The 26,309-nt window shown below is 35.4% G+C and overlaps 4 protein-coding genes and 1 pseudogene across 7 annotated transcripts; 1 reads left to right on the top strand and 4 right to left on the bottom strand.

Moving 5' to 3' along the window:
* Positions 1-654: 654 nt before the first annotated feature.
* Positions 655-3,421, bottom strand: LOC18614167 (uncharacterized). Its single transcript, XM_018118368.2, has 6 exons — positions 3,260-3,421; positions 2,053-2,606; positions 1,738-1,930; positions 1,515-1,579; positions 1,156-1,366; positions 655-1,026 (listed from the first exon to the last, which is right to left on the bottom strand). The coding sequence occupies exons 1-6, from the start codon at positions 3,419-3,421 to the stop codon at positions 655-657; spliced, it is 1,557 nt and encodes a 518-aa protein (XP_017973857.2).
* Positions 3,422-7,370: 3,949 nt separating this feature from the next.
* On the bottom strand, positions 7,371-11,438 carry LOC18614168 (uncharacterized; annotated as a pseudogene). Its single transcript, XR_016024014.1, has 7 exons — positions 11,275-11,438; positions 10,189-10,427; positions 8,877-9,430; positions 8,562-8,754; positions 8,360-8,424; positions 8,001-8,211; positions 7,371-7,852 (listed from the first exon to the last, which is right to left on the bottom strand). The product of XR_016024014.1 is annotated as an uncharacterized LOC18614168 (transcript).
* A 769-nt stretch (positions 11,439-12,207) lies between these two features.
* On the bottom strand, positions 12,208-14,994 carry LOC18614169 (uncharacterized). Its single transcript, XM_007051788.3, has 6 exons — positions 14,384-14,994; positions 13,641-14,197; positions 13,339-13,531; positions 13,121-13,185; positions 12,773-12,983; positions 12,208-12,669 (listed from the first exon to the last, which is right to left on the bottom strand). Exons 1-6 carry the CDS (start codon positions 14,627-14,629, stop codon positions 12,307-12,309), a joined length of 1,635 nt encoding a protein of 544 aa, XP_007051850.3. The 5' UTR covers positions 14,630-14,994; the 3' UTR covers positions 12,208-12,306.
* Positions 14,995-16,791: 1,797 nt separating this feature from the next.
* On the bottom strand, positions 16,792-20,818 carry LOC18614170 (denosine deaminases acting on tRNA). Of its 3 annotated transcripts, none has more exons than XR_016024249.1 (11): positions 20,348-20,818; positions 20,072-20,192; positions 19,615-19,802; positions 19,435-19,482; positions 19,036-19,149; positions 18,551-18,720; positions 18,394-18,470; positions 18,191-18,310; positions 18,029-18,116; positions 17,432-17,540; positions 16,792-17,317 (listed from the first exon to the last, which is right to left on the bottom strand). XR_016024249.1 is itself a non-coding variant. In XM_007051789.3 (11 exons), the coding sequence occupies exons 1-11, from the start codon at positions 20,544-20,546 to the stop codon at positions 17,276-17,278; spliced, it is 1,281 nt and encodes a 426-aa protein (XP_007051851.3). In that variant the 5' UTR covers positions 20,547-20,815; the 3' UTR covers positions 16,792-17,275. The 3 variants fall into 3 exon arrangements, 2 of the variants coding, with proteins under 2 accessions (XP_007051851.3, XP_088659193.1); XM_007051789.3 differs by having other exon boundaries at positions 17,432-17,545; positions 20,348-20,815; XM_088803067.1 differs by lacking the exons at positions 16,792-17,317; positions 17,432-17,540 and adding an exon at positions 17,558-17,715.
* A 1,406-nt stretch (positions 20,819-22,224) lies between these two features.
* LOC18614171 (uncharacterized protein At3g61260-like) lies at positions 22,225-25,836 on the top strand. The gene is made up of 5 exons (XM_007051793.3): positions 22,225-22,487; positions 24,612-24,662; positions 24,821-24,908; positions 25,094-25,175; positions 25,409-25,836. The coding sequence occupies exons 1-5, from the start codon at positions 22,325-22,327 to the stop codon at positions 25,601-25,603; spliced, it is 579 nt and encodes a 192-aa protein (XP_007051855.3). The 5' UTR covers positions 22,225-22,324; the 3' UTR covers positions 25,604-25,836.
* The last annotated feature ends 473 nt before the right edge of the window (positions 25,837-26,309 follow it).

A 26,309-nucleotide genomic window follows, 5' to 3' on the forward strand; every position in this document is an offset into this window, starting at 1 on the left:
CATGTTCTCATGAATCAAAACACAATTTTCCTTATCTAAAATACCTATTTCAACTAAAAATCGAAAAAAAAATTTCCTTTGAAACCCTAAGTTTATAAATTTCAAATTCTTAAGTTTATTGATGTCTAGACCCCAAATTGATTCAATTAAAAACTATTTTAAACATCTGTGATCAATTTTATCATTTTAGTTTCATCCAAAATATTTAAAAATCAAATTTTCCAAATAGCCACTCACCCAAGCAGTTCAAAACCATGTCTCGGAATCTTGAAAGCACGGGGAGAGAAAAATCGAGAGCACAGCAGACGGATGTTGAAGAGATAAATCGATAAAATTAGAAAGAGATAGATGGTGAGAGAGAGAAATCGGAAGCAGAGACGAATATAGGAAGAAATTGTGATGAATGGTTTAATTTATTTGAAATGGTTTCAAAGATATTTTTGTCAAGTCATGGTTAAATATGACTAAAAACAGTTAATTTTATTTTGATGGCTATTTTTGAAATCAAGTTAAGAAAATGACCATTTTTAACAATTTCCTCTTTAATTAATTCGGACAAAGTTCTAGATGATATGTTCAATCATATATAGGCTATGGTAATAATTTTTTTATTTGGTAACAATAACCATGAAAATGAAACAAAAAAAGAGGTCTCTATTGCCTTTTATCATCCAGTTTCTTCCAATATTCAATTTGCCACATCTCCACTTGCCTAGTTATTTTCTCCTTTGTGTCGAGAAAAGCTTGAAGAGCTTGGGGTTCATATGGGGGAAGCAATGCACATGGAAGTTTATCGCTTGGGGACTTCACCATCGACTGCTCCATGTACTCCTTCCATGGACCTTTCAATTTCTTTGAGCTCGTTATGGTTTCCCAGCAAACCCTTCGGGCTTTTGAAGGTATTGTTGGTTTAAATTTCAAGAGCTTGGCATATTCGTTCAACAAATGAAACATATAATCATATATGTTTCGCATTGTCAGAAACTCTTCAATCAGTCTGCTTCCTGCCTTCCCAATAGCCTGTGCCTGAGAAAGAGAAGCATATCTTCTTATGATATATAATGAAGCAGATAAGTTTCAAACATAAAAAGTTTTAGGAGGCAATCCATTCCAATCCATGTTTCATTTGCTGAGAATATATGTATATATATATACCTTGTCAGGGTGATTATTGCCCCATTCAACTGCAAACTTTAGATCTTTGCATTTGCTTGTGTTGCGGATGGGCCAGTAATGCTGCATTGGCACCATGTTTCTTGAGAAGAAATCATAGTATCGAGGCTTTATCATCAAAGTCATGCTATCGCATGCTAGTATGTATTTCTCACTTACAGACCATGTTGCTCCTTCTACATAAATTTTATATCTATGTACAGATTGTACCATAACAAAATTAAAATCTTATTAGTATCAAAGAAAAAGAGTGATGAGTATTTTAGAACTAAAAATTTATAATACAGGAGACAAAGAAACAACCTTTAATAAGAATGAAAAACAAAAGGTTTTACATATACCTATGGGTGCATTGATCTTCCACTTTGGAATGTTTGAACCCTTCTTCATTTTCTCTGCTCCAATTCTGAATTTTTTTTTAAAGAAGAAATTGTTAATTATGTCTGGATTTTGTAATTTTCTGGCTTGGGCATTCGCTAATTTTCTCATGACTTCAATCAATCTATAGAAGCCTCTCAAAGACTCAAAATGGCAAAAAAAAAAAACACAATTTTAAGTAATTACCTGTTCATAAAGACGAACATTCCAGTCGTATTTATTTGAGAGATTGCATTTCCAAAAGTCTTTCCTTTCTAAAGAAACATATGGATTGCCTTTCCAATAGGCATAAGGTACCCTATCTTCCCACTTGATCCTCTTGCTGCCATTCTTTATTGCACTTAACATCTGCTCCCATGGCATTACATTAACCTCAGGCCTGCCAGAGCAGAACAAAGTAAAGAAGACTAGCTGGTTAGTTATATTGCAATAAAAATTTGGTAGTTGTCTTTTTTTTTTTTCCAATACTAATGTGTTATGGTAATTTGTACAAGAATTTACCATCCCCAGAAGGTCCAATCAGGGAACACAATGTCGAGTGCATCCTCCTCTCCACAGTAATGGAACAACGGTGGTGGTGATGTAGAATTAGGTTCTTGGTAGTCCATTTTCTTGATCATTGTCTCATCTCCAGTAAAGAGCAAAAGGTCTAAATCTGGCAGCATTCCAGGGTAAAACTGTAAAAGCTGCAAAATGCCCCATAATGTAAACAAATCTCTGGTTTGATAGGGCTTGCCAAACTTCTCCATAAAGAGCTCGCTGTTGACAATTACTAATCTGAGCTCTGCACTCAATTTCCCTCTTTCAATCATGTTTTTAGTAATTCCTGAATTCTTCCAGTGTTGTAAATCATTATGGATCCACCGGAAGTAGTTAGGACATGTTTTGGTTGACAATCCATCAGGTTCAAATACCGATGAATAATTATCGGGATGATTCTGTCGTAATCCTAAATGAGAGCTGTTTAAAGGATTTTCAATTCTTGGCAGGTGTTTTGTGGTACTACTTCGTGATGAAGAAATCATCTGGGGAAATGGATTGCGTTGTATAATAAGCTGAGAAAAATGTAGACAAAAAAAATGTTAAGCTGTTGCAATAATCTTCTAGTAACAGAACTTGATAAATGGACATCTGATGCCTTAGATGTATATACTCCAGTAACAATTTCATACTTCTTGGGTTTATTGTCTAAACATTAAGTTAATAGTGCCAGCATGGACTAGCAATTGAGTCAGTCTCTGAATGCATTATATGAAGAATGTTTAAGGGCATCCATGTTTTCCCCTTCTTGTTTGCCAGACATACTAGTAGTTGCCCTTGCAAATTTGATGAGAAAAAAAATCTGTGCCCCTAAGGTGCATTCAATTCAAATGTTAATGAAGAGGATTCATTTCAAAGTGACAATTAAGGGATCTAAATTGTGTTTTTGTATTCTAAAAATATTTTAATAATATCTAAATACCGGTATTACCAGTATTCGTTGCATCTAAATAACTGTATTAGTTTATGATTATAAAAAATAACAGTATTAGTTATATCTAATAATTTGTTTTAATAATAAATACGTGCGTTTTTCATTTATTCACTTTTAGATACAGTTACGAATCTCATCTTTTTCGAGTTTTACCTAATATAAAAAATACTAGCGTGAGTTGATGGATACAAAGGGAAAATAATGGTAGAGGAAGCGAATTTAGGAGAAACTTACCACATTCATCAAATGAACCAAGACAGTAGCAAGGAGGAAGAAAAAGAAGAATATGCAAGTAGTTGTGAAAACCAGTCTCTTGACTCGTCCAAGACCAACCCTAGAAAAGCAACCACGGAATTGATCACCATGACGCCAAAAGCCATTAACATGGTTTGCCATGGAAATATGCAGATGACAAACTCAGAGGCAAAACTTAAAAAGATTTGAGATTACTCTTGGTGGTGCTAAGATTCACAGCTTTGATTCAAAAGCCAATGCTTGGGTGGCGTAATAAATATAGAAAAAACATGGGGGGAAAAATATGGAAATCAAACCATGTATAGTATGTGGGCTTTCCTTTAGCCAATTGCCTTCTATGTTTAATTTAAATTTTAAATCTATATAAGCTAAGATGCAATAAATGCATTTGCAGTTACACTCATATACCATAAATATGCTGTCAAAATTTAGGAAGATGAGATATTAGCTAAACTATATTTGGAATTACATAGTAGTTTCATCTGGAGAGAGATTTTTTAAGTTTTTGACTTGGATACTTTTCCTAAATTATTCATTTTAATTTATTGTTTGGTACTATTCTATAGATCTATTGGTGGATTAAAGTACTAAGACTAATCAAATTCAAAGAATCTAGTAAAGAAATGTACAAGGATGAAGACTAGCAATTTTTTATTGGGTTTAAGACAAACAATTCAGTCCCATCTCCACAAACATTAATGGTTTTAACTAAAACAGATCATGGAATTAATAGTTTTTGCAAAATAATATATTTTAACAGCTAACTAATTAATACACACTTGAACTTTAAAAAAAAAAACGACTAAGTTATGTTGTTCAAAGGATACCTTCCATGCTAATGAATGCTGCTATGTTGTCTTGGATTATGATTTCACTATAAATCAGAATTCTCGAAAAAGCAAGATTTTCTTATTTGCATGGTATATGAAAAAAAAAAACCAACAAATTGTTCCTCTTTGTTCTTTTTTGGAGGGATTGTGCGTCAATGGAACCTTTCAAGATGAAACTTGGGCTTAAACGGGGTGTTAATTGTCTCTGTTTCTTTTTAATATTGTGATGAAGGCTTTTAGTTAAATGATGGATAAAAGGGAGGCTATGATATTATGTTGGGGATTCCCATTGGCACCAACAGATTAGGGATATATCATTTATTGTTCACCAATCATACCATGAGTTTCTGCGAACAAGAGTTGGAAAGCCTCCTAAATATTAAATAGATCCTAAGGTGCTTTCAGGCTATCTCGGGATTTAAGATCAATTCCATAAAAGTAGTTTAATGGGTGTAGGGGTTGATTTAGGTAGGGAAGGAGTAGAGAGCATTGATTGCAAATGTGTGAAATCCTTATGGTGCGCTTGGGACTGCCACTGGTAACTAGAATTCGATGCAAATGTTGAAACTAATCATTGAAAAATTTGAGACTCGGTTGATGGGATGGAAAGCCAAGGTCCTATACATTAGTTGGAAGGTTATACTGTTTTAGTTAATCCTTGCTAGCCTACTTATATTTTTCATGTCCATCTTTCAAATGCTCAAAGGAATGATAAGGGAGTTAAAAGAGAATTGAGAGGAGATTTTTATGGAGCAAGAATGAAGAGAGACATAAAATTCATTACATAGAGTGGGCCGAAGTGTGCATATATAAGGAAAATGGAGGATTAAGTATCATTAATTTAAAGTTAAAAAATAGAGCTCTATTAAACAAGTGTCTTCAGAGGTGAGGTAAAGGAGTTAGAGGGACAATTTGTGGAGAAAGGTCATAGTTGAAAAAGTAAGGGAGAACCCCACCAATCTTCTACCGGAGGCAAATACAAATAGAAGGTATTCTATAGTGTAGAAAAATATCCTAAAACCCCTATCCCCTACTAACTTTTTTTCATGCAGGTGAGTCTCAACATTTGATGGTTATGGGTGACGACAACAAAAATCTTTTTTGGTTTTATGGGTGGGTGGAAGGGGATACCCTCAAGTAGATTTTCCCCAAAATATTTGCCCTCGCAAGCAACAAAAAAGGGTACATTGAGGAGTATGGTAGATGGGAAGGTGAGGATTGGGTTTGGGTTTGAAGTTGAGGAGACAACCATTCAAATGGAAGGAAGGCCAATGGAATGAACTGAAAGCCATAATCGAAGAGTACCATTTGAGTAGAAAATTAGAGATACAATCACTTGGAAAGGCTAGACATTAGGGAAGTATATTGTAAATTTTTTTTTATAAGCAAGGGCTTATTAATGATGGCAATAATGAAAGAGTTTGGAAAAAATTTTGGACTAACCTTGTACCTTATTAAATTGAGGTCTTTTTCTAGCAAATATTACATGAAAAGGTGGCTGCAAAACATGAATAAGCTCAAAGAGGATTAATCAACAACAAATTAACAGTCTGAGCTCAATGTCACAGGGAGTAAAAGACAACAACGCACTTATTTCTTCATTGGGTTGAAGTGTGGAAGGTCTGAATGAAGTGGAGTGGAGAATGGGGAGCATGTATGGTGATTTCAAATAATTTGGTAAATCTTCTATACTTATGGAATGCATCAACTTTAAAATAAAAGAAAGACAAATTTGGAGAATGGCCTTTTATGCCATTTCATGGTTAGTGTGGCTTCATAGGAACGAAGTGGTTTTTAGAGGTTTAGTGTGTGATGCAAACTAGGTTTTTAAGCTTAGCAAGTTAAGGGTTGCCACATGGGCCAAAGCAAAATAGTCTCACGAGTACAATGTGGTACTTGACACATTGGAGTCCTTCATTGTGTGCAAAACTGACAAAAATTCAAAAGAACAAAAAGGTTGAAGGATGGATCAAACTAGCATCGGGGGAGATGAAATTCAATGTTGATGGAGCAACCAAAGGATGCCCTAAGGAGGCCAGAATTAGGGATAATGAGGGTTGAGAATGGCCATACCAAAATCATGTTTCTAGAAGCAATTGGGATAAAACACTCAAGTATGGTGGATAGGGATGGATGGTTGTATAATTTTGGGGGTATAATTTTTAAAATTTTTTATATATTATATTTTTTTTCTCTTAATGGCCCTTTCAAAATAATTTCTTTAATAATACAAACAAAGAATAAAAATCTGACCCCATAAGCCTCACTCAACTTTACCTTCTTTAACTTTTAAGTTTCCCTACACCTCTTTCTCTCTTGTTCTTTATCTCTTCTCTTCTCTTTTGTCCTTTCATTTTTACTTTACTCTCTTTTCAGTAACTCACCATCGAAACACACTTTATTCTTCATGGGAGATTTACGAGTTTGTCAGCTTGGACAATAAAGGACAAAGATCACTCACTACCATTATGTGAAATTAAGAGAAGGTAAAGTTTTCTTTTGTCTTCTTCTTTCTATTTATATTATTATTTATATTTGTTTATTTTTTTCATTTCTATTCTATTTACTCATATGTTCTAAGTTCTTATAGATTTTTTTTTTAAAATTTCTGCGAACCATCAACTATATTCTTCTTTTTTCTTTTTTGTAATGTGGGTTCTATCTTCTACTCCCAGAGGTGAACGATTCCCTTTGTTTTTAATACATAGTGAAACTTCAAAAAAAAAAAAAAACTAATTGCAATGTTGTTTGTGGTATAGGTCACTTGACACATCAAAGATAAGGAGTAAGATGCTTTATGCAAGCTCTAAGGACAAATTCAATAGACAGTTGGATGGCATTCAAGTTGAGTTGCAACTTGCAAGCAACAAATCCAAGTGAGATGAGCTTGGACATTGTCAAATTAATAAGGACAAGCTCTCTAATCCCATATATGATATGACTACTTCCATTCAAAGCATTTTACTTTACAATCTATTGTCTTACTGTGAAAGCTATTCCCCTGTTTTTAACTTTCTTTGTATCTCAAGGAGTCCCCAGCCTTACTGATAATATATAATGGTAGGAGAACTTCCCCCCGCCTCCCCTGTTTTATTTGTTTTTGCCATGATTACATATATCTCCTAAATTATTATTACGCAAGATTTTTTATTTTATTCTAAAAGTTAATATTACTCAGATTATCTTTTTATTTTTGTTAAAATAAGGAAATATCATTATTTTTGAAAATAATCTGTGACTGTTTAGGAATCCGTCTAGTATTTAATTAATTTGGACAAAATTTCCATGTGATATTTTCAATCATAGGCTATGGCAATAAATTTTTTATTTGGTAACAATGACCGTGAATGAAACAAAAAGAGAGATCTCTATTGCTTCTTATCATTTAGTTCCTTCCAATATTCCAATATTCAGCTTGCCATGCCTCCACTTGCCTAATTGTTTTCTCTTTTTTGTCGAGAAAAGCTTGAAGAGCTTGAGGTTCATATGGGGGAGGCAATGCGCATGGAAGTTTATCGCTAGGGGACTTCACCATGGACTGCTCCATGTACTCCCTCCACACACCTTCCCTCGAGCATGCTGTGGTTTTCGAGCAGACCCTTTTGGCTTTTAAAGGTATTGTTGGTTTAAATTTCAAGAGCTTGGCATATTCGTTCAACAAATGAAACATGTAATCATATATATTTCTCATTGTCAGAAACTCTTCAATTAATTTGCTTCCTGCCTTCCCAATAGCCTGTGCCTGTAAAAGTGAAGCGTATCTTCTTGTGAGATAAAAGAGCTGTGACTGATATAAAAAAGCAGACAACTTTCAAGCAAAAAAATATTTGGAATGCAAATCCATTCCAATCCATGTTCCATTTGTTGAGAATATATGTATATATACATACCTTGTCAGTGTGATTATTGCCCCATTCCACTGCAAACTTAAGATCTTTGCATTTGCTTGTGCTGCGGATGGGCCAGTAATGCTGCATTGGCACCAAGTTTCTCGAGAAGAAATCATAGTATCCAGGCTTTATCATCAAGGTCATACTATCACATGCTAGAATGTATTTCTCACTTACAGACCATGTTACTCCTTCTACATAAATTTTATATCTATGTGCAGATTGTACCATAACAAAATTAAAATCTTATTAGTATCAAAGAAAAAAAGTGTTGAGTATTTTAGAACTGAAAATTTATAATACAGGAGACAAAGAAACAACCTTTAATAAGAATGAGAAACAAAAGGTTTTAGATATACCTATGGGTGCATTGATCTTCCAATTTGGAATGTTTGAACCCTTCTTCATTTTCTTTAGTCCAATTCTGAAAAAAAATTTTAAAGAAGAAAATTGTTAATTAATTATGTCTAGATTTTGTAATTTTCTCATGACTTCAATCAATTTATAAAAGCCCATCAAAGACTTAAAGTGCCAAAAAGATACACAATTTTAAGTAATTACTTGGATATAAAGATGAGTATTCCAGTCATATTTATCCGAGAGATTGCATTTCAAAAGGTCTTTCCTTTGTTTAGAAACATTTGGGTTACCCTTCCAATAGGCATAAGGTACCCTATCTTCCCACTTGGTCCTCTTGCTGCCATTCTTTATTGCACTCAGCATCTGCTCCCATGGCATTATACTAACCTCAGCCCTGTCAGAGCAAAACAAAGTAAAAAAGGGTAGTTGGTTAATTGAAATAAAAATTTGGTAGTTTTTCTTTTCCTTTTTTTTTTTCATGACCAATTTGTTGTGGTAATATGTACCAGAATTTACCATCCCCAGAAGGTCCAGTCAGGGAACACAATGTCGAGTGCTTTCTCCTCTCCACAATAATGAAACAGAGGCGGTGGTGATTTAGCATTAGGTCCTTGATAGTCCCTTTTCTTGATCTTCGTCGAGTCTCCAGTATAGAACAAAAGGTCTAAATCTGGTAGCTTTCCAGGGTAAAACCTTAGAAGCTGCAAAATGCCCCATATCGTAAATAAATCTCTGGTTTGGAAAGGGTGGCCAGACTTCTCCATATAAAGCTCACCCTTGACAATCACAAGTCTAAGCTCTGCACTCAGTTTCCCTCTTTCAATCATGTCTTTTGTAATTCCTGAATTCTTCCAGGGTTGTAAATCATGGTGGATCCACCGAAAGTAGTCCGGACAAGTTTCTGTTGACAATTTATCAGGCTCAAATACCAAAGGATAATTGTTTGGGCATTTTTGTTGCAAACCTGAATCAGAGCAGTTTAGAGGGTATTCAGTTCTTGAATGGTGTTTTTTAATACTACTTCGTGAGGAAAAAATCATCTGGGGAAATGGGTTGCCCTGTATAATAGGCTGAGAAAAAGGTAGACAAAACAAAAGTTAAGTTGTTGCTTTAATCTTCTAGTAACAGAACTTGATATATAGAAATCTAATGCCTTTGTTGTATATACTTCAGTACTAATTTCATTCTTCTAGGGTTTATCGTCTAAACAATATGTAAATAGTGCCGGCATGGATTATCAATTGAGGTAGTATCTGCATGCATTATATGAAGAATGTCTAGGGGCATCCATGTTTTCCACTTCTTGTTTGCCAAACATAATAGCAGCTGCCCTTTCAAATTTGATGAAAAAAAATCTGAGCACCTAAGGTGCCATTTCGATGAAGATGATTCATTTCAAAGTGAAAATTAGGGGATGTAAATAGTGTTTTTATTCTTAATGTACAATTTATTTATCACGTTTTGAACTTATAATTTTTTAAAATACTTTATTTTATCATATCTAAATTCCAATATTACCAATATATATTAGTTGCATCTAATCATTTATTTTAATAATAAATACAAGTATTTTCTATTTTTAGAGTCAAATTTGAATTTTACTTTATAAATTTTAAAAGTAGTTTATTTTATAATACCTAAATACAAGCATCAGTTACATCTGATCATTTAATTCAATTATAAGTATGTGTATTATTCACTCTTAGATATAGTTTTTGGAAGCTCAGCTTTCCCAAATTTTACTTATTAAAAAGTATACTAGCATTAGTTGACCGGAAAGAGAAGGAAAATAATGGTAGGGAGTAAGCAGAATTCAGGAGAAACTTACCACATGTATCCAAGGAACCAAGGCAGCAGTGAGGAGGAAGAAGAAGAAGATTATGCAAGCAGTTGTGGAAACCAGTCTCTTGATCCGTCCAAAACCAATCTTGGAAAAGCAACCACAGACTTGATCACCATGACGCCAAAAGCCTTGAAAAACTTTAACATCGTTGCCCATAGAAAATATGCAGCTGACAAGCTCAAAAGGCACAACCTTCAAAGATTTGAGAATACTCCCTGGTAGTGCTACGATTCAAAGCTTTGATTCAAAAGTCAATGTTTGGGTGGCCTAATATATATAGAAAAAACATGGGGCAAAATAAAGAATGTAAGATACAGATTTAAAGTTAATATGGACGTAAAACCTTGAAATATTTTATGTGAGGGCTTTCTTAGAACCAATTGCCTTCTATGTTTAATCTTAACGAATAATCTAAACAAGATAAGATGCAAGAAATGCATGCGTTTGCAGTTGCAGACTCAAATACCATAAATTTGCTGTCAAAAAGATAACATATTAACTAAATTGAATTTGGAATTGCGTGTACTGCTTCAATTTTAGAGATATTTTAATTGTTTGACTTGGATACTTTGCCTAAATTATTTATTTTAATTTATTGCTTGGTACTATTCTATTGATCTATTGGTGAACTGAAGTACTAAGACTAATCAAATCAAAGGATCTAGTTAAAGAAATGAACAAGGAAGAAGAGTGGCAATTTTTTATTGGGGTCCATAGCAAAAACCAATAATAACTTTAACTAAAACAGATCATGGAATTAAATGTTTCTGTAAAATTCATATATTTTAACTGCAAAATAAAGTTGTTCAAATAAATTGAAAGAAATTTATCATTCATGCGACTAACACAATTACTTCAAACTATATCTTTTTGAAGTATAATATCAAATACTTAATCTTTCAAGAGATTGTAAAAGCAGTTTAGCATGATATATATATGATAATAAACGCATTACATGACTCATTTAAATATAAAAGAAATAAACGTGTGATCTTGTTATGTAATAATAATAACATAAAAATATATATATAAAAAAAAAACTTAATCATGGAAACACACAAAGGAGCATACCTTTATTTTAGGCAGAAGTTGCGGTGCTGCTTTCCTGCAGATGGAACGAAAGCTGATCACCTGATGGAAATGCCGCAACCAATGTGGGAAGAAGGAAAGTGTTTCGATTTGTGGGAAGGAAAGTTATTGAAGCTAATTTGTGTTCAGTAAGACAACACGTGCGTTACGTAGCAGGAAAAATGTGAGCTTCTTATTTTTTAGGTAATTTAAAACAAATTAATAATGTGATTAACTAGGCAATTGATATCGACTCAAACCAATCAGTTTTGTTGAGTAAAAGAATGAATTTGATGGCTTACTGTGTATAGTCAAGACAAAGATTGATTCGACAGAGATTTTATAACACAGGAAAAGTCATTGGATTTTATCCTTTTCTCGGATTACTAGAATAAACCTGTCTGGCCAGGCTACAACCAATACCATTAGTCAATTTTAGTTTGGCCAGGCACCATATGAATTTTCTTGTTTCTTATAATTGGAAATTTGGAATATAGTTTAGGGTCACTAAATTATTTCAAGAGTTCAGAACAAGAAAAGAAAAAACTTAATGCCTTAAGCTAATTCGTTATTGCTCATTGACCATTAATTTATTGAAGTTTTGCTTTGGGGGCTTCTATTCTCTGCAAAGAGTGAAAAACAAAAATAATTTCATTGATAGAATATGATAAAAATTACAGCTAAATATTTGACGGTGTATGTCATGTTAAACGTTTTTTAAAAAATAAATAATATGAACGTTGCACATCTTATTAAATTTTTTTAAAAAATAATAATAACATCATAATATGTAAGTGAGGTTCATATAAAATGTAAGTAAAATTTGGAAATTTATTTTTTTTAGTATGAGAAAAAGAAATTATTATTTATAAATAGTGTTATTACAAATGTTTGAATTCTTTATTAATGAAAACGCGTAAAAAGAAAAAACTATGAGACATTGAATTTTGTTTGGATCATTTAGTAAAGTTGACATAAATTTGTCTACAGAGGATGTTTGCTTGTTTTAAGTACGAAAAGGTACAAGTTTTGGCTTTATTGCTTTTTATCTATACTACGCCAATAATCGTTTTCCCACATCTCCACTTGCCTCGTTGAATTAGCTTTTCTTTCAAGGAATTCTCGCAGCTCTTGGGGTTCATAAGGTGGAGGCATTGCGCATGGAATTGTATCACTAGGAGACATCACCATGGATTCTACCATGAAGTCCTTCCACGTGCCACTTGCAGGACATGCCATTGTTTCCGAACAGAGCTCGACAGCGCCCGGAGGAATTTCGGGTTTAAATTTCAAGAGCTTGGCGTATTCACTTAATAAATGAAACATGTAATCATATACATTATTCATCTTTAGATCCTCTTGTATGAAGTTGCCGGCAGCCTCTCCAATGGCCTGTGCCTGGTGGATTAACAGATCAGAAAGTCACATTTCCACGGGCTTTGATTAAGAAGAGAGAGGAAGAAAAATGCCATGAAGTTGCAAAGTCGAGTATAGTACAAACCTTGTCAGGGTGAACGTTACCCCATTCCACCGCAAACTTGAGAGATGTGCACTTGCTGTTTTCTCTAATGGGCCAGTAGTGCTGCAATGGCATCATGCCCCTGATGAAGAAATCATAGAAACGAGACCTTATGTACAAGGTCATCGAATCACATGCCAGAATATATTTTTCACTCACGGACCAGGCCCATCCTTCTGTATATATCTTATATCTGTAGTAATGTATACAATAACCAATCTTTTAGTGAGAAGGATTAAATGTAATTAAGGGCAGCATCAAATCATGAAATGGGATAGCTAAAAAGAAGATGGCTATGCTATGAAACTACTGCAACTACTTGATGACTACCTGTGGGTGCACTGGTCCTCTAGATTTGATTGTTTGTACCCATGTTTAGATTCCTTGGTCCAATCCTAAAATAAACATAATTAAAAACTTTAACAGTTCATCTTGTATTGCTATATGCACGATTGGAGATGAAGAAATCCTAAAAAATCTATGTCTCCAATCAATTAAGGCCACAAAAATGATTGAACTCATGTAAATGAAGAAATGGCAAAGTTTACCTGAATGTAAAGGAGGGTATTCCAGTTATCTGTGTCGGTAACATTGCACTTCATGAGGTCCTTCCTGGTAGGAGCCACGGTGGGGTTTCCTCTCCAATAAGCATAAGGCACCCTGTCCTTCCATTCCGTCCTCCGGTTGCCTTTCTTTATCTCCTCCAAAACATTTCTCCAAGGCCTTATATTGGTCTCAGCCCTGAGATAACAAAAGCAAAGCCCATTATCAGTAATACATAGACTGGCATGATTCTATCAAAAACATTGGGCATTATATCATTGTTGGCCCACTTTCAGCACTCCATTACCAGCCCCAAAAGGACCAATCCGGGAATACAATGTCCAGGCTCAATTCATCCGCACAATACCGAAACAATGGCGGTGGGCGAGCATTAGGACCCTGAAAATCATTCGACCGAACAACAGGGCGATCATCACAATCAAACATCAGCTCCAGGTCTGGCAATCTTCCAGGGTACTTCCTTAGAAGCTGTAATATTCCCCACAAGGTGAACATATCTCTGGTCTGTATTGACTTCCTATATTTCTCTACGTACGCTCTCCCCTTCACAATCACCAGCCTGAAATGTGCTGTCCTGCGTGCCCGCTCGATCATGTCTCTGCTGATTCCTGTCTCCTTCCATGGCCGTACATCTTCGTGGATCCATCGGAAGAATGATGGGCATGTAATTTTTGATGAAGGGCCAGGATTGGTTGGATTGTGTGTGGTAGGATAGTCCCTTGGACACGTTTGTGTCCGGTTTCCTGTCGAGCATTTGAGTGGGAACTCCGGCTTGTTTCTTGCGTTTGTGGAATTGGAACCGAGAATTAAATGTTGACAAGAAGAAACACCTGAAAAGATGGACTAAACAGAAAAGAGAAAAACAACTAGACTTAGTAAACCGAATCATTTGCTTTTCTCCAGGCAAGAGGCAGTATACGCCGTGGTGCTTTGCATGGGTTAGTGGGGTTTTAGAACACCACGATTTACATAAGCATATATATCTAAATATTGGTGGACGGATCCTTACAAGGATTCTGCGTAACTTACAGCATCAATCCAACCAACGCAAACTAGCACACCAATAACGAAGAGGAACACGGCGATCACGGTAGAAGCTGCAGCTTTCTTCTTCACGGGCCGCCAAGGCGTTCCTGTAAAAGGTTTGTGTAGCTCTGACCTAACACAGAAGCTGCTCTGATGATTCTCATTACTCCTTTTCATTCTTCCAGACATCGAAGCCTTCTCATCACTCAGTTCTTCTTTAACGTAGTACTTCTTCTTTATACCTAACATAGCTAAGTTCAGAGACACTTGAGCATGACCCAAGCTAGAACCAGGACATCCTTTGTTAGCTCTACGATTGAACCTTCAGTATGTCCGCTTTCCTTCTCTCCAGGGCCCTCATCTCAGCTACATGTATGGGTAGTCCAATGTGCTAAAAAAGAATAAAAAAAAGGACTCTTTTTATACTTAACACTGCTATCTATATGGTCAAAATGAAGCTTTTATGACTAAAAATTTTATTAATATAGCCTCGGGGCAAACTATTTCCCAGGCATCCCCGGTTTCTTTTAGGCCAAATTCAATTTCCATGACATCTAGATTCAATACTCCATGGTCCTGGCAAAATTTGATTATATTCTTTATACCCACATTTGGTTTATAGTACTAGCATACAAATATGCTGACCTTTTTAATCATCCTTCCTAGGAAAGTCTTGAACGCTCTTATTACGAAGGCAAACGTTCTTTTTACGAAGTAAAAGAGAAAGGCATTAAAAGAAAAGCAGACAGGGACAGGAAAAATGAGGGGAGAGGAGACTTTCCATGGAAGGAAAACAAGTAGAAGAGTCGGTGCGTATAAACATGTGCGAACCCCGGATTCTAACTTTTTCTGAATATCCATTGCAAGTTAAAAAATTAAGCTGATGGGATAGGTAGGGAGAAAAAGGGATAACGTATTTGGTTAGTAATATTTTTCTTGTCTCTAGAGACTGATTTACGTTTTCGCACCCTTAATCCGTAATTTGCTCCCTAGAAGCATACGCAAATCTTCATACGGAAGACAGGAGGAGCTCTCTCGATTATCGATTCTCTGTAGCTCTTTTTATATGATATTATATATGTATATTGATTTCCAATTGAAAATAAGATAAATGGATTATAATAATAGAGAGTTTCCTTAAGCAAAGGATCTCTCCAGTCAGATTCACAGTTCAAATCACATGAGAGCTTAAGCTAATTCGTCGGCTAGTAATTCAATGGTATCTTTCTAGCACCAAACCCACTACTCAGCCTCCAAGAGTCTTCTTTCAAAGCACAGTGCTCTTTGGGATTGCAATGTTCATATCTTTGGGTGAAATGTTTTACCCCTTGATTTCTATCGAGTGTCACTACTTAAAGTCAAAATTCGACTAACATTGAGTTCTGTTACTTATTAATCATGTAAAAATTCACTAATCGGTTTCTAAAGTTTCATTTCGTTGCCAATAATTTTGGTCAATGGCCCATAACACCATCGATGCAATCACAAGCAAACAAAGGATGGTGACAAGCTCAAAAAGAACGAAAAAACCTTGTAAATCCATTCTCTATGCCACTAATTTCTCTTTTGTTTTTTCTCCGTGCCTGTTACCTAACAAAGTTGACTTCGTTTTCAGGTACCCAGATCTACCTCCCACTAGATATTCATAGGAGTTCCATATTTACAACATTAATTTGGTCTTGGTCGAAATGAAACAACGGTTAACGTAATACTGAAAAGGAAGCTCTTGGCTGTTTGGAAGGTCACAACTCACATAGACTTTGAGGTTCACCAGGTAAGCCCATGTCATCATTCATAGGGTTGAAAATGTATGCAACCCACTAAACTAAACTACCACAAGTGCGTGGATGAGAGTCGAATTCAGTATCGGATTTGCTATCAAAGAAAAGAAAGTCCAAAAAAACAGGCAGGGAGCCGTGGATTCTTACCATGACTAGCCAAATCTAGTCCTAATTCATAAATTTGACAAGTAAAATTTTTCATGTGGAGTACCAGACACGTTAATTGTATAGCAAATTCCTTGAATTCTAAATTTGAATATAAACGTATCCCAAGGGATAACCCATCGAATGTCCGTGATCATCTCGTGAAACAGCCCATTAGTTTTGCACAAATAAAGTTTTGCTCGGCCCCCCAAGAAACACGACAACACGAAATTTTCTTTCTACCAATTTTGTGATGGCTCCTGCTCGTCTTTAGCGCATAACAGGCGCCACTGATAACATGACTGATAGTAGGTGAAGAATCAATGGGTGTGTTTTATCCTTCTCTTTTCCTCCTCGTCCCGGTGAACAAATAACATTTCTAGCTGCTTGACTACCCCTGAAAAGCAGGAGTTTAGCCGTTGTCTTCACTCACATCAATACAAAAGTCTGCACTCCATGACTTTGGATCATTCACGTCTAGACAAATTTTCACAAGAACCACAACAAAACTTTGCCACTTCAAGTAGCAAGTCTCCATACATACAGGAGTTGCCAGGTTGTTAGAATCCTTTGGCAGCGTCGATGGATGGAGCTCAGCTCCTTTCCATTTCATGGGCTAGCACACAACTACATCCGTGAATTTTATACCAAGCAATTGCTATTTCCAATACATGAAGAAGCCTTTCCCCAAAAGACTGAGCGCAAAGCACATTCCCTTATGCAACTAGAGACTGTTTACTTCATCTAGAACTGAACGAGAAAAATAACAATTCAGTAAGGGATATTGCTAAAAATTTGCCCTCAATGGCAAGAATTGCTATAAGCAGTGAGCAACATCAAAAAGGGTTCCCAAGTTTCAGTCTATATGACAATGTGGCCAATAATCTGGATCAAATTAAGGTCAACCCCAACTCTATGGACTCAGCATCAGCCATGTTATAGCATTAGCATGAACCAACCAACCAATGGATCACCCTTGAAGGCCACATGAGTTGCAGGAAGGATGATTGCCCTATTGACAAAGGCAATTAGGGTCAATAACAGAAGCAACTTGTCCTACTTCAAACAAAAGGACAACTCATCCACATTTCTGAAAGACAAATATATACAGTTGTACATCGTATACCTCATTACTGATAATTGAAAAATTCTCCAAGTTTAAAGGTTTCAATAGCCAAGTGTGAAAGGGAGGTCTCCCCTTAAAAAGTTTTGAAGCTGAGTTATATTCTCCAGCCCTGTCCTGCAGATAATTTACCATATCAATTTGCAAAGATGGTAACCATTAATCCCGGCCACCAATACACTCATTTATAATTCCAACATTACGATAGAGTAAGACGTATGATTTCTATAGAACAGTCTTAAGTCAATACCAATCAAACTTTTATCACCCTTCATCTATACTTGAACCTGCATCAATAATGCTAATGAGTAGCTTGATATTACAACTCATAATCAAAGCCATTATAAGAGTTCACTAGAAAACAGCAAAAGCAAATCCTATGCAAAATGCTATCGTTGCACATCTTCCACATTCCTTATTAATAAATGAAACTTTGCAAACTAGGTATTCATGCAACCAAGTTAGACCCTCAGTTATAAGTTGGTTCAAAAAGCATGCTTCTCACATATAACACTAGTTTCATATTTGCAAACCACATCAAATCAGTTCAAGTATGAAATCCAATGAAATTAGTCAACAAGTAGTATCCAGAATTATTACCTTGAGTTCTCGATAAGAAACCTCATTGGATGAGCATTTGATTTGGCATTCCTGCCTCAGTGATAAAAAAATTTCCAACAATCGCTTTCTGAGGGGACATTTTTTCTATAAGAACAGGATAATGACAATAAGTTTGCTTCCAAGAGCATAGTTGTAGCTTACTTGCACAAAGATGATTCAGTAGATGGATAAACTGCCCCTTTAGCAGACGTGCCTTGCTTTCTTCCAGTAGTTCCAAGAGTGACTTCATGCAAACCAGACTTATTCCAACATATAGAGTACCTGAAATTAATATATAAATCATACAAAGAGAAAGGGTAAAACAATATTTACATCTATAACTGGGTACATTCAATGGGAGTTACCCGCAAGTTAAGGTGGCTTGAGCAGTCTCAGAATGTTGAAACTCCTTTGCTGGTACCGGGGCTGCATAAAATATTGGCTGCTCACAGCATTGAAAAAGTTGTTGTCAAAATCCTCCTGTTTTTTTATAGGATTTAAGATACTATAAACTTCACAAACCTTGTTAATTTCAAAAGGCTTTATAAGCTCATTTGAAAATGGTATGATTCGATCATATAAGGATCTTTTCAATCGTTCCTCCAAGCAAAAATCCTCAGAAGTACAAGGGGATTTTCCAACAGTAATGGAACAGAGGTACATAGGTTGAAGAAAGTAGGAAAGCAGAGCCCCTAAGACAAGACGTAAAGAAACTTTGTCATCAAACAAATCAAACACCAGTGCAAAGTAGTTCACTATGATATCAGGAATGCCAAAAAGCCAGTCAAATCATTAAAGAAAATACGCTGCACATTTATGCATGTTTCTGAATTGATGACAGTTGAAAGAAGATTGTGGCATGTAAATGATAGTAATAGGCTATGCATATAATAGTCAAAGATAGTGCGCTTTTGCAGTGGATGAACTACGGCAACTTGATCAATTGGTGTTCAGTATCTAGGTCAGGGATGCATTGTCCTGCAATTACTTGATAGCAAATGATGAACCTTGAACTCCAACAACATTCCAACGAGCTATTTTGTCAGAGCAGCTAACTGACAAAGTCATATCACCACGACCAGGCTTCCTCTGAACCAAGCCAACAAGTTGTGAGCCATCTCCTGAAAATACATTTTCTAATAAGTCCAATCTCTATGAAACATGATAACTGCCTTTTCAACAGGTACATTGATTATCAATGGAAAAGAAACTGACGATACACCTAATCAAAGGCACAAGAGTCATACATATTATCATTAAGAACTATCCCTTCAAAAATCACTCCAAATATTTACAAGGCAATTTCTCAACAATATATACCATTTTCACATTATTTCTCAAATAAAAGAGCTAACATTTTCCACTATTTCTGCTTGAAGCATTGGAAAGCTCAAAGATGGACTGACCATGTTCATCAATTGAAGATGGTGCCAAATTAAGCGAAGCATCTCCACCTATCAGACACGATCAAGAGATAATGAGTCAAAATGGAAGTACTTAAGATGAAAGCTTATAACTTTTCTATGAAATCGAAATCCAAGATGACCAACATTAGAAAATCAATAAAAGACATCATCAAGAATTACATGGCAACTGAGATATGTACAGATGTAATTTCCACCCTGCTTGGAGTTTATATTTTATTTCACCAGAACCATCTAAATCCAATTCGAGAACTGAGTTTTCCAGGCCACCAGCTTGCAAGTGTCTGGCTTCATTTTGTCCTTGCTTATTTAAATTGTCATTAATACGTTGAATCTCTACATAGAAGAACCTGGTTGGATTACGAAGGAAAACAAAACAGACAAGTTTTAGACTAACTACAACTAAATCCAACAGCAAAAATTTTCCTTCTATTATAGAAATGTTCCAAAATCCTAATGTGGTTTTCTTTGGAAAATATGGCAGTTAATTGCAAAGTGATTACTGATAAGACAAGTACCACTTAAATTTACAGAATTCACAATTTCCTACTTAGGGTAAAAAAAAAATTAACAAGAAAACTGAAGCATCAAAAATAGAAGGAGAAAATGAAAAAGGAACCTTAACAAAGCTCTGCGACCAATAATTTCAGCATGGGAGTCATTGACAATGTCACCACGATGGCTCAAACGAGAACGCCCTATACATTTCGTTCCTGTCCCTAATGCAACCACTACCAAATCTGAACTCAAAAAAAAAAAATCAGAATTTTAAGTTAATTACATGACTGTGTTTCAGCATCATCAGCAACGTTACTGTAATTTTTAATGTTCGATTACCAGAATTTATCAATATATTGGGTTTTGAGAGGGTAACAGAATTGAAGAAGAGATTGACCTTGAGAGGGAGAGGAGAGGAGAAAAGCGGCCAATACGGTGACTTCGCGTCCCTGAGGCTTTCCCTTCTTTGGCAGCGACTGATAGAGCGCAAACACTTTCTCTGCAACTCTCTCCCCCCATTCGTTCTCTTTCTCTGGAAAATATGAAGAACAAGAAGGAGAGGAAGAAGAAAAGTCAACTTCCGACTGAGCATCCATAGCAACTTAACTGAAGGAACTAGGAAGCCGGAATATAGGTGGGAAAATCTGACCCGAATCCAGTAACCCGACTCAACCTGTCCAAAATCAAAATTAATCATACGTAAATTAACTTCACCCAAATTGAATTCTGAAATCAATCGAATAAAGTTGATTTAAACCCGAAATAATTTGAAAATTAAGTAATTAATATTCGACGTAATATAAATTTTGAATCCAAAATAATTTGATATAAGTGATCACTCGAATTTGAATTAATTTAATCTATTTAAATAGTGCACAATCTAAAGTAAAAATAATTAAAATATGTGTTACCTGATAAAAAAGATTAAAAGTGTATATAAAAGATTAAAACTTGACTTTCCATACCTAGCAGGAATCTTCTTATTGGATTTGGGCTCAAGGTTTGGAAAATTGGGCTTCGCTTACTGTCCAGTTGATTGGGCTCATCTGGTCAGACCCATCTCAAAAGTAGAATTCTTTTATTAATTTTGGCAACACGTGTACCCCAAAAAGCATGCTTTCACAGCGAATCAATTTGTGGAAGGTAAGATTCTAGAGCTGGATAGCTTGGAACCAAATCTCTCCCCCTCCGGAAAGCCTAAATCAAGTACTAATATTATTATATTGAACCAATAATACAAGTAATTGATACTCCATTGGCAAAAAAGCAAAGCAAGTAGGGATTTATTTAATACAGCATTAAACGCGATTCCTCCCCGTTTTTGCCAAGATGGCCAAAGCGCGAGTCACCACCAGCGCAGGGCAGCAAATCAGTCACATGAAGACATTAATGTAACGGTCCAATTTGTAATGGACCCACGCCTCACATGCCTCGTTGGTCACCAGCCTAGACTTACTTGTCAATCACATATCGCTTCGCTTTGCTTTGCTTTGCTTTGGGGATTTCCACCTTCTTCCCAGCCGCGCGTGGCCCTACTACTCCCCCCCACCCCCACGTACTGCCAACATTGCATTTTGTTTTTACCAGTATCTGTTTGTGAAGACAAAACAATAAATAAAAAAGACATACTCTTAAGATTTTTTTTCTTAAACTTTGTTTGCTAACAACAGCATTCCTTTTTGTTTGTTTCCTTCCCTAACATTTAATCATATATTTTTAAAAATAATGTATTAAATATCAATAATTTATTTGTGTAATAATAATTCAATACATAATACTTAAAAAACTATTCACATAATTAGTGCGTTAGTATCTTGAAACAAGAAACTTAGTATTATTTTTCTTGTTTATTAATTGCATTATTGTTTTAATTATTAAATGATATTTTGGACAGGAGAGACCCATGGAAAGTGACAGCAGACATGGCAAGGGAGAGTGGGGATTGATTCGTCGTTGATCGTCAAAGAATTCAATTTGTCAAAGCAATCAAAAAAAAATGGGGGCCATGGCCTATGAGTACACGATGTTCTGGTTTATATCCACTCTACGTCGTCGTATCTCACTTGCCGACGGACGTGGCACAGTGTAACCGCTTTACCTGTCGGCATAAAAGGTACCACACCCTATTTCCAATCTACAGCTAATCGTCTCCGTAGAAGACATAACAACCGTCGGATCGAAAGAAAAGGAAAACTCAACGGCAATCAATCACCGTTAAAGTACACACTTAGCGTAGGATATAAAAGTCCAGAGTAGATATAAAGGTGGTTTCATCGTTAGAGCAGACGTCGCTAAATATAGATATTCGAGTGTTATCCGTTACCAGTATCTCTTTTTTGCTTTTCACCCAGCTGTACTTGTAAGCAAGTAAATTATGGCGGAGGAAGTGAAGAAGGTTGAAGCTGAAACGCCCGCGGCTCCACCGCCGGTCGCCGAGGCTCCTCCTCCGAAGGCCGTCTCCGAGGAAAAAACTGCAGTTCGTCCTCCGCCGACTGAGGAGAAACCGGACGACTCCAAGGCTCTTGCCGTAGTTGAGAGTAAGCTTCGCCACTGCCATCCTATTTGTCTTGTTCTATCTAGCTTCAACGTCCAAATCGTTTGAATACTGGAATTTATAAGATTTGCTTAATCTGCGTTTGGATATATATATATATATATATATATATATATATATATATATATACACACACACATACTTATAATAGGTGGCAAAATCTTCACTGTTTCAGTCATGGAGAAGAAATCAGCTGAAAATTAACAGTAGTCAGTAGACACTGAATTTATTTGCCATTGTTCTTGGTGATCGATTTTGCTTAATGTGAATTGTTCATTGGTGATGGATTCATCTCCTTTTGTTTTCTTCGGTGAATTCTTTCTTTAATGTTGTATGGTTGGTAAACTTCTCTTTCAAATTTATAGATTAATTTTACCACCTATACATAAGCTAAAAAAATCCATTTTTGTTCATATAATCGAAATTTGGATTTCGAATTTTCATCCTTTTTATTCGTTAAACTTCACATTCAATTCAGTTTCCAATTAGCTCCTACTAGTTTTAACTGATCTTTGGAAAACAGAGTGCAAAACTATGAACTACAAGATTTTCTTCTTAAGAAATTTTACCTTTAGTTGCTTTTCTATTGGTCTGTGGTTTTTAGAAATATAATCCGATTTAATCCAAAAGGTGGGAAACAATCAACGATTAGTCAATTTCTTTTCCTGATTTTGATGTGTGTGAGGTTTTCTTTGTCTTCCTTTTTTCTAACCCTTTATCCCGTTAGACTGACTAAACAGTCATTTGATCGCTTTGTTGTACAGTTTCAAGTCTGATTGATAAAGTTTTTACTTTCTAATTAATTCTCCTTCAAAAATGACAACTGGTTTCCTAAGAAAAGTATAATTTTTCTAAACGTAGCATCTTGCTTTTGAGACTAGGCTTTTTCATGGGATGCTTAATTAGCCAGACCATTCATTTACTTTTCTCAAACCATCATTAATTCATAATCCATTACAGTTATGCATGGGATGCTTTTGTTTGTCACTATACTCGTTTTATCTATAGCTATTAATCATAATTGAAAAGACATCTTCACTCTCATCATACGTTATATTGCATAGAACACCCAATTCTACTAGAACATGATTAGGGTGGCAGGGTTTAGGGTTTCTGGAAACAGGTTTTCCACAATTATTATCATGGCATCTAATAATGCTTATGGGGGCCCTTGTTTCATTATTTTGAAAGTTGGATAATTATGCTTTGCTTAAAGTTGCTTTGAAAACACGACTTGTGCTGTTACACCTTGTCTTATATACTTGCTTTTAAGATGGAAAAAGTAGCTTCAATTCTAGTATTATATTCTTTCTGTTTGATAGAAATTCCTGGATTCCTCAATTTGGTGACTGTTTTAGAGCATGTTTTACCATGATCAAGAACATTAAGTACTATATTTTTCTCACTCTACTGTTGTTAAAGTCCTTGGAGAGTGAGCTCTGATTTAACTCGATGATGTACCCAGTTAAAAGTTATTTTCAAGATTGCAATCAAAATTCAATCTCATCATGGCATAAATGTTTTCTTTTCTTTTTTTCTTTTTAACTTTACCCTTTAAATTTGTTGCTGTAGTAAATTAGACACGCTTCTGTACTGAAGACCATTCTTGGTCAGCATCCATCAATGGAAACACTGTTTCCTGCTTTTATTAATCATTAGGATTTTGTTTATTGGGCTTCTTTTTTCTTACTTAAGTGCTTCATAAGCGAATATGCCACGCTTTTTTCAATGTATTATGTGTTATAATGTTGATCAAAAAGCTTGCTGTCCCAAGGACGAGATAAAACCTATCTGTAACTTGGTTTGTGCCTACATTTAAAAGCAATGTAGGCAACTTTGATGTAACCATCCCTTGGGACAATGCTTTACCTTATAATTCATAATATCAAACCTATACATCACTAGTTCAACAAGAAAATTCATTCTAATGAAATTGGGTAAATTTCTTTTCCTTGTTTTCACCCATAAAAAAAGATATATGCTAAGTAAATAGAATTTCTTTCCCAAAAGCCTGGGAACAACTTTAACTTTTTCTTAAGCTAATTGTCATCGTTGGTCATCGCTTATCACTCTTCTGGGGATTCTAACATTGTCTGTATTTTGACAGAGGCACCAGAGCCTGCGCCGAAGAAAATTTCAGGAGGATCACATGATAGGGGTAAGTGTTTCACAGTACTTCTTTGATCCTTCTATTATCATATGCAACTTGTTAATTTAATGGCTTTATTGAGTTTCATGTGTTATGGAAGGAAGGTGTTTGAGATCATCATTTCTGCAGAATGTAGTGATTTAATTTCCTCATATTCTGTTTTCCAGATATTGCTCTTGCAGAGGTTGAAAAGGAAAAAAGGTTATCATTCGTCAGGGCATGGGAAGATAGTGAAAAGACCAAAGCAGAGAATAAGTAAGGCTTTCTCCAAAAATCCTCTTTCATTTCCACTATATCCTTATCTTGCATAAATTGAAATATCAATTGGTGTATGAGTTTCCAAATTGTAACGATTCAAGTTATCTTTATAGTTTTGCTAATCTTCTATGAGGAGTTTAATTGCTAAATATTCTTTCAAATTTACTGAAACTGGTGAGCAGGGCCCAGAAAAAGCTTTCTTCTATTGTAGCATGGGAGAACAGCAAGAAAGCAGCTCTGGAAGCAAAACTGAGAAAAATTGAGGTAGCTGGCCTCTACTGCATATCTTTCATTTACACTTTTAATGTTCGGACGAATGGTTTAAATGCCTCTTGGCTTCTCCAAAAAATCAGTAAAATTGAATTGCCACTTCACATTATGTTGCTATATAACAATTGGGAAATTAGAGTTTAAAGTTTTAGGGCGAGCAGCTTTGGATATACTTGGGAAATCATTTACCATCTGGGTTTACTTCTAACATGTGCAACTATTTATAGGAACAATTGGAAAAGAAGAAAGCAGAATATGCAGAGAACATGAAAAACAAGGTAGCTTTACTTCACAAGGAAGCAGAAGAAAAGAGGGCAATGGTTGAAGCCAAACGTGGAGAAGAAGTCCTCAAGGCAGAGGAGATGGCTGCAAAATACCGTGCAACTGGACAAACTCCGAAAAAGCTCCTTGGTTGTTTCTGAAGTTACAAGCTTCCGGTCTGGTAGTGGAGCAGATGTGATTCATTGTTTTCGTTGCATGCTTTTGTTGCTTGTAACTCCCAGTTTTCATATGTATATTTCTTGTCTGTTTCAATGTTGTTTTGTGTCTAAACAGAGTGGGAACATCACACAGATATGATATATCTACTATTGAATGTGTTCATATAGAAATATAAAATTTTGTTTCTTTGGAAACAAGTTTGAGGTTTTTTTCATATCTGGGTTATGGAATTGGTCAAAGCATTTACCTTTCTTTAAGGATTGAAGAATGTTCTTTTTGGAGGGAATTTTATAAAAAGTTTCATCCCTTCATGGTTAACCATTTTTCTTTTCTTTCCGTTCATCTCTTCTTGTCAGGCATTTTAGAGAAAGTGAGTAAAATGTTTCAATTTTACATTGGGCAAGTAAAGAAATCTTGGAAAGCTTATAAGCATATACGTTACACATGTGATCAAATTAACCTTTTAAAAAAAAGTAATGATACTGTGATAAAATGGTATTAGAGTAAACTTAAATTAAACCCGACTCAAGTAAAGTACTTCCAAAAAATAGGCAAGGTGATTGATGTCGATGACAATCAAGACGTCGTCATGATCTTGAGAAACACAAGTGTGATGCTGCACGTCTCATTATATTAACCTTTTTGTCTCTGTTACAAATGTAAAGTGTCTTTCGGGAGTTCAAAGAA

The sequence above is a fragment of the Theobroma cacao genome, chromosome 1, assembly GCF_053813885.1.
Source record: "Theobroma cacao isolate CCN51 chromosome 1, ASM5381388v1, whole genome shotgun sequence".
NCBI lineage: Eukaryota > Viridiplantae > Streptophyta > Magnoliopsida > Malvales > Malvaceae > Theobroma > Theobroma cacao.

Coding starts and splice junctions, on each gene's coding strand:
- LOC18614167 (XM_018118368.2), bottom strand. CDS start 3,421: ATGGCAAACCATGTTAATGGCTTTTGGCGTCATGGTGATCAATTCCGT. Junction 1,580..1,737: donor ATGTTCGTCTTTATGAACAG/GTAATTACTTAA, acceptor AAAAAAATTCAG/AATTGGAGCAGAGAAAATGA. Junction 1,027..1,155: donor GCAATAATCACCCTGACAAG/GTATATATATAT, acceptor TCTCTTTCTCAG/GCACAGGCTATTGGGAAGGC.
- LOC18614169 (XM_007051788.3), bottom strand. CDS start 14,629: ATGTTAGGTATAAAGAAGAAGTACTACGTTAAAGAAGAACTGAGTGAT. Junction 13,532..13,640: donor GATTGGTCCTTTTGGGGCTG/GTAATGGAGTGC, acceptor TTGTTATCTCAG/GGCTGAGACCAATATAAGGC. Junction 12,984..13,120: donor GAGGACCAGTGCACCCACAG/GTAGTCATCAAG, acceptor ACATTACTACAG/ATATAAGATATATACAGAAG.
- LOC18614170 (XM_007051789.3), bottom strand. CDS start 20,546: ATGGATGCTCAGTCGGAAGTTGACTTTTCTTCTTCCTCTCCTTCTTGT. Junction 20,193..20,347: donor CCTCTCCTCTCCCTCTCAAG/GTCAATCTCTTC, acceptor TTTTGAGTTCAG/ATTTGGTAGTGGTTGCATTA. Junction 18,471..18,550: donor AGCCTTTTGAAATTAACAAG/GTTTGTGAAGTT, acceptor TGCTGTGAGCAG/CCAATATTTTATGCAGCCCC.
- LOC18614171 (XM_007051793.3), top strand. CDS start 22,325: ATGGCGGAGGAAGTGAAGAAGGTTGAAGCTGAAACGCCCGCGGCTCCA. Junction 24,663..24,820: donor AGGAGGATCACATGATAGGG/GTAAGTGTTTCA, acceptor TCTGTTTTCCAG/ATATTGCTCTTGCAGAGGTT. Junction 25,176..25,408: donor CAAAACTGAGAAAAATTGAG/GTAGCTGGCCTC, acceptor AACTATTTATAG/GAACAATTGGAAAAGAAGAA.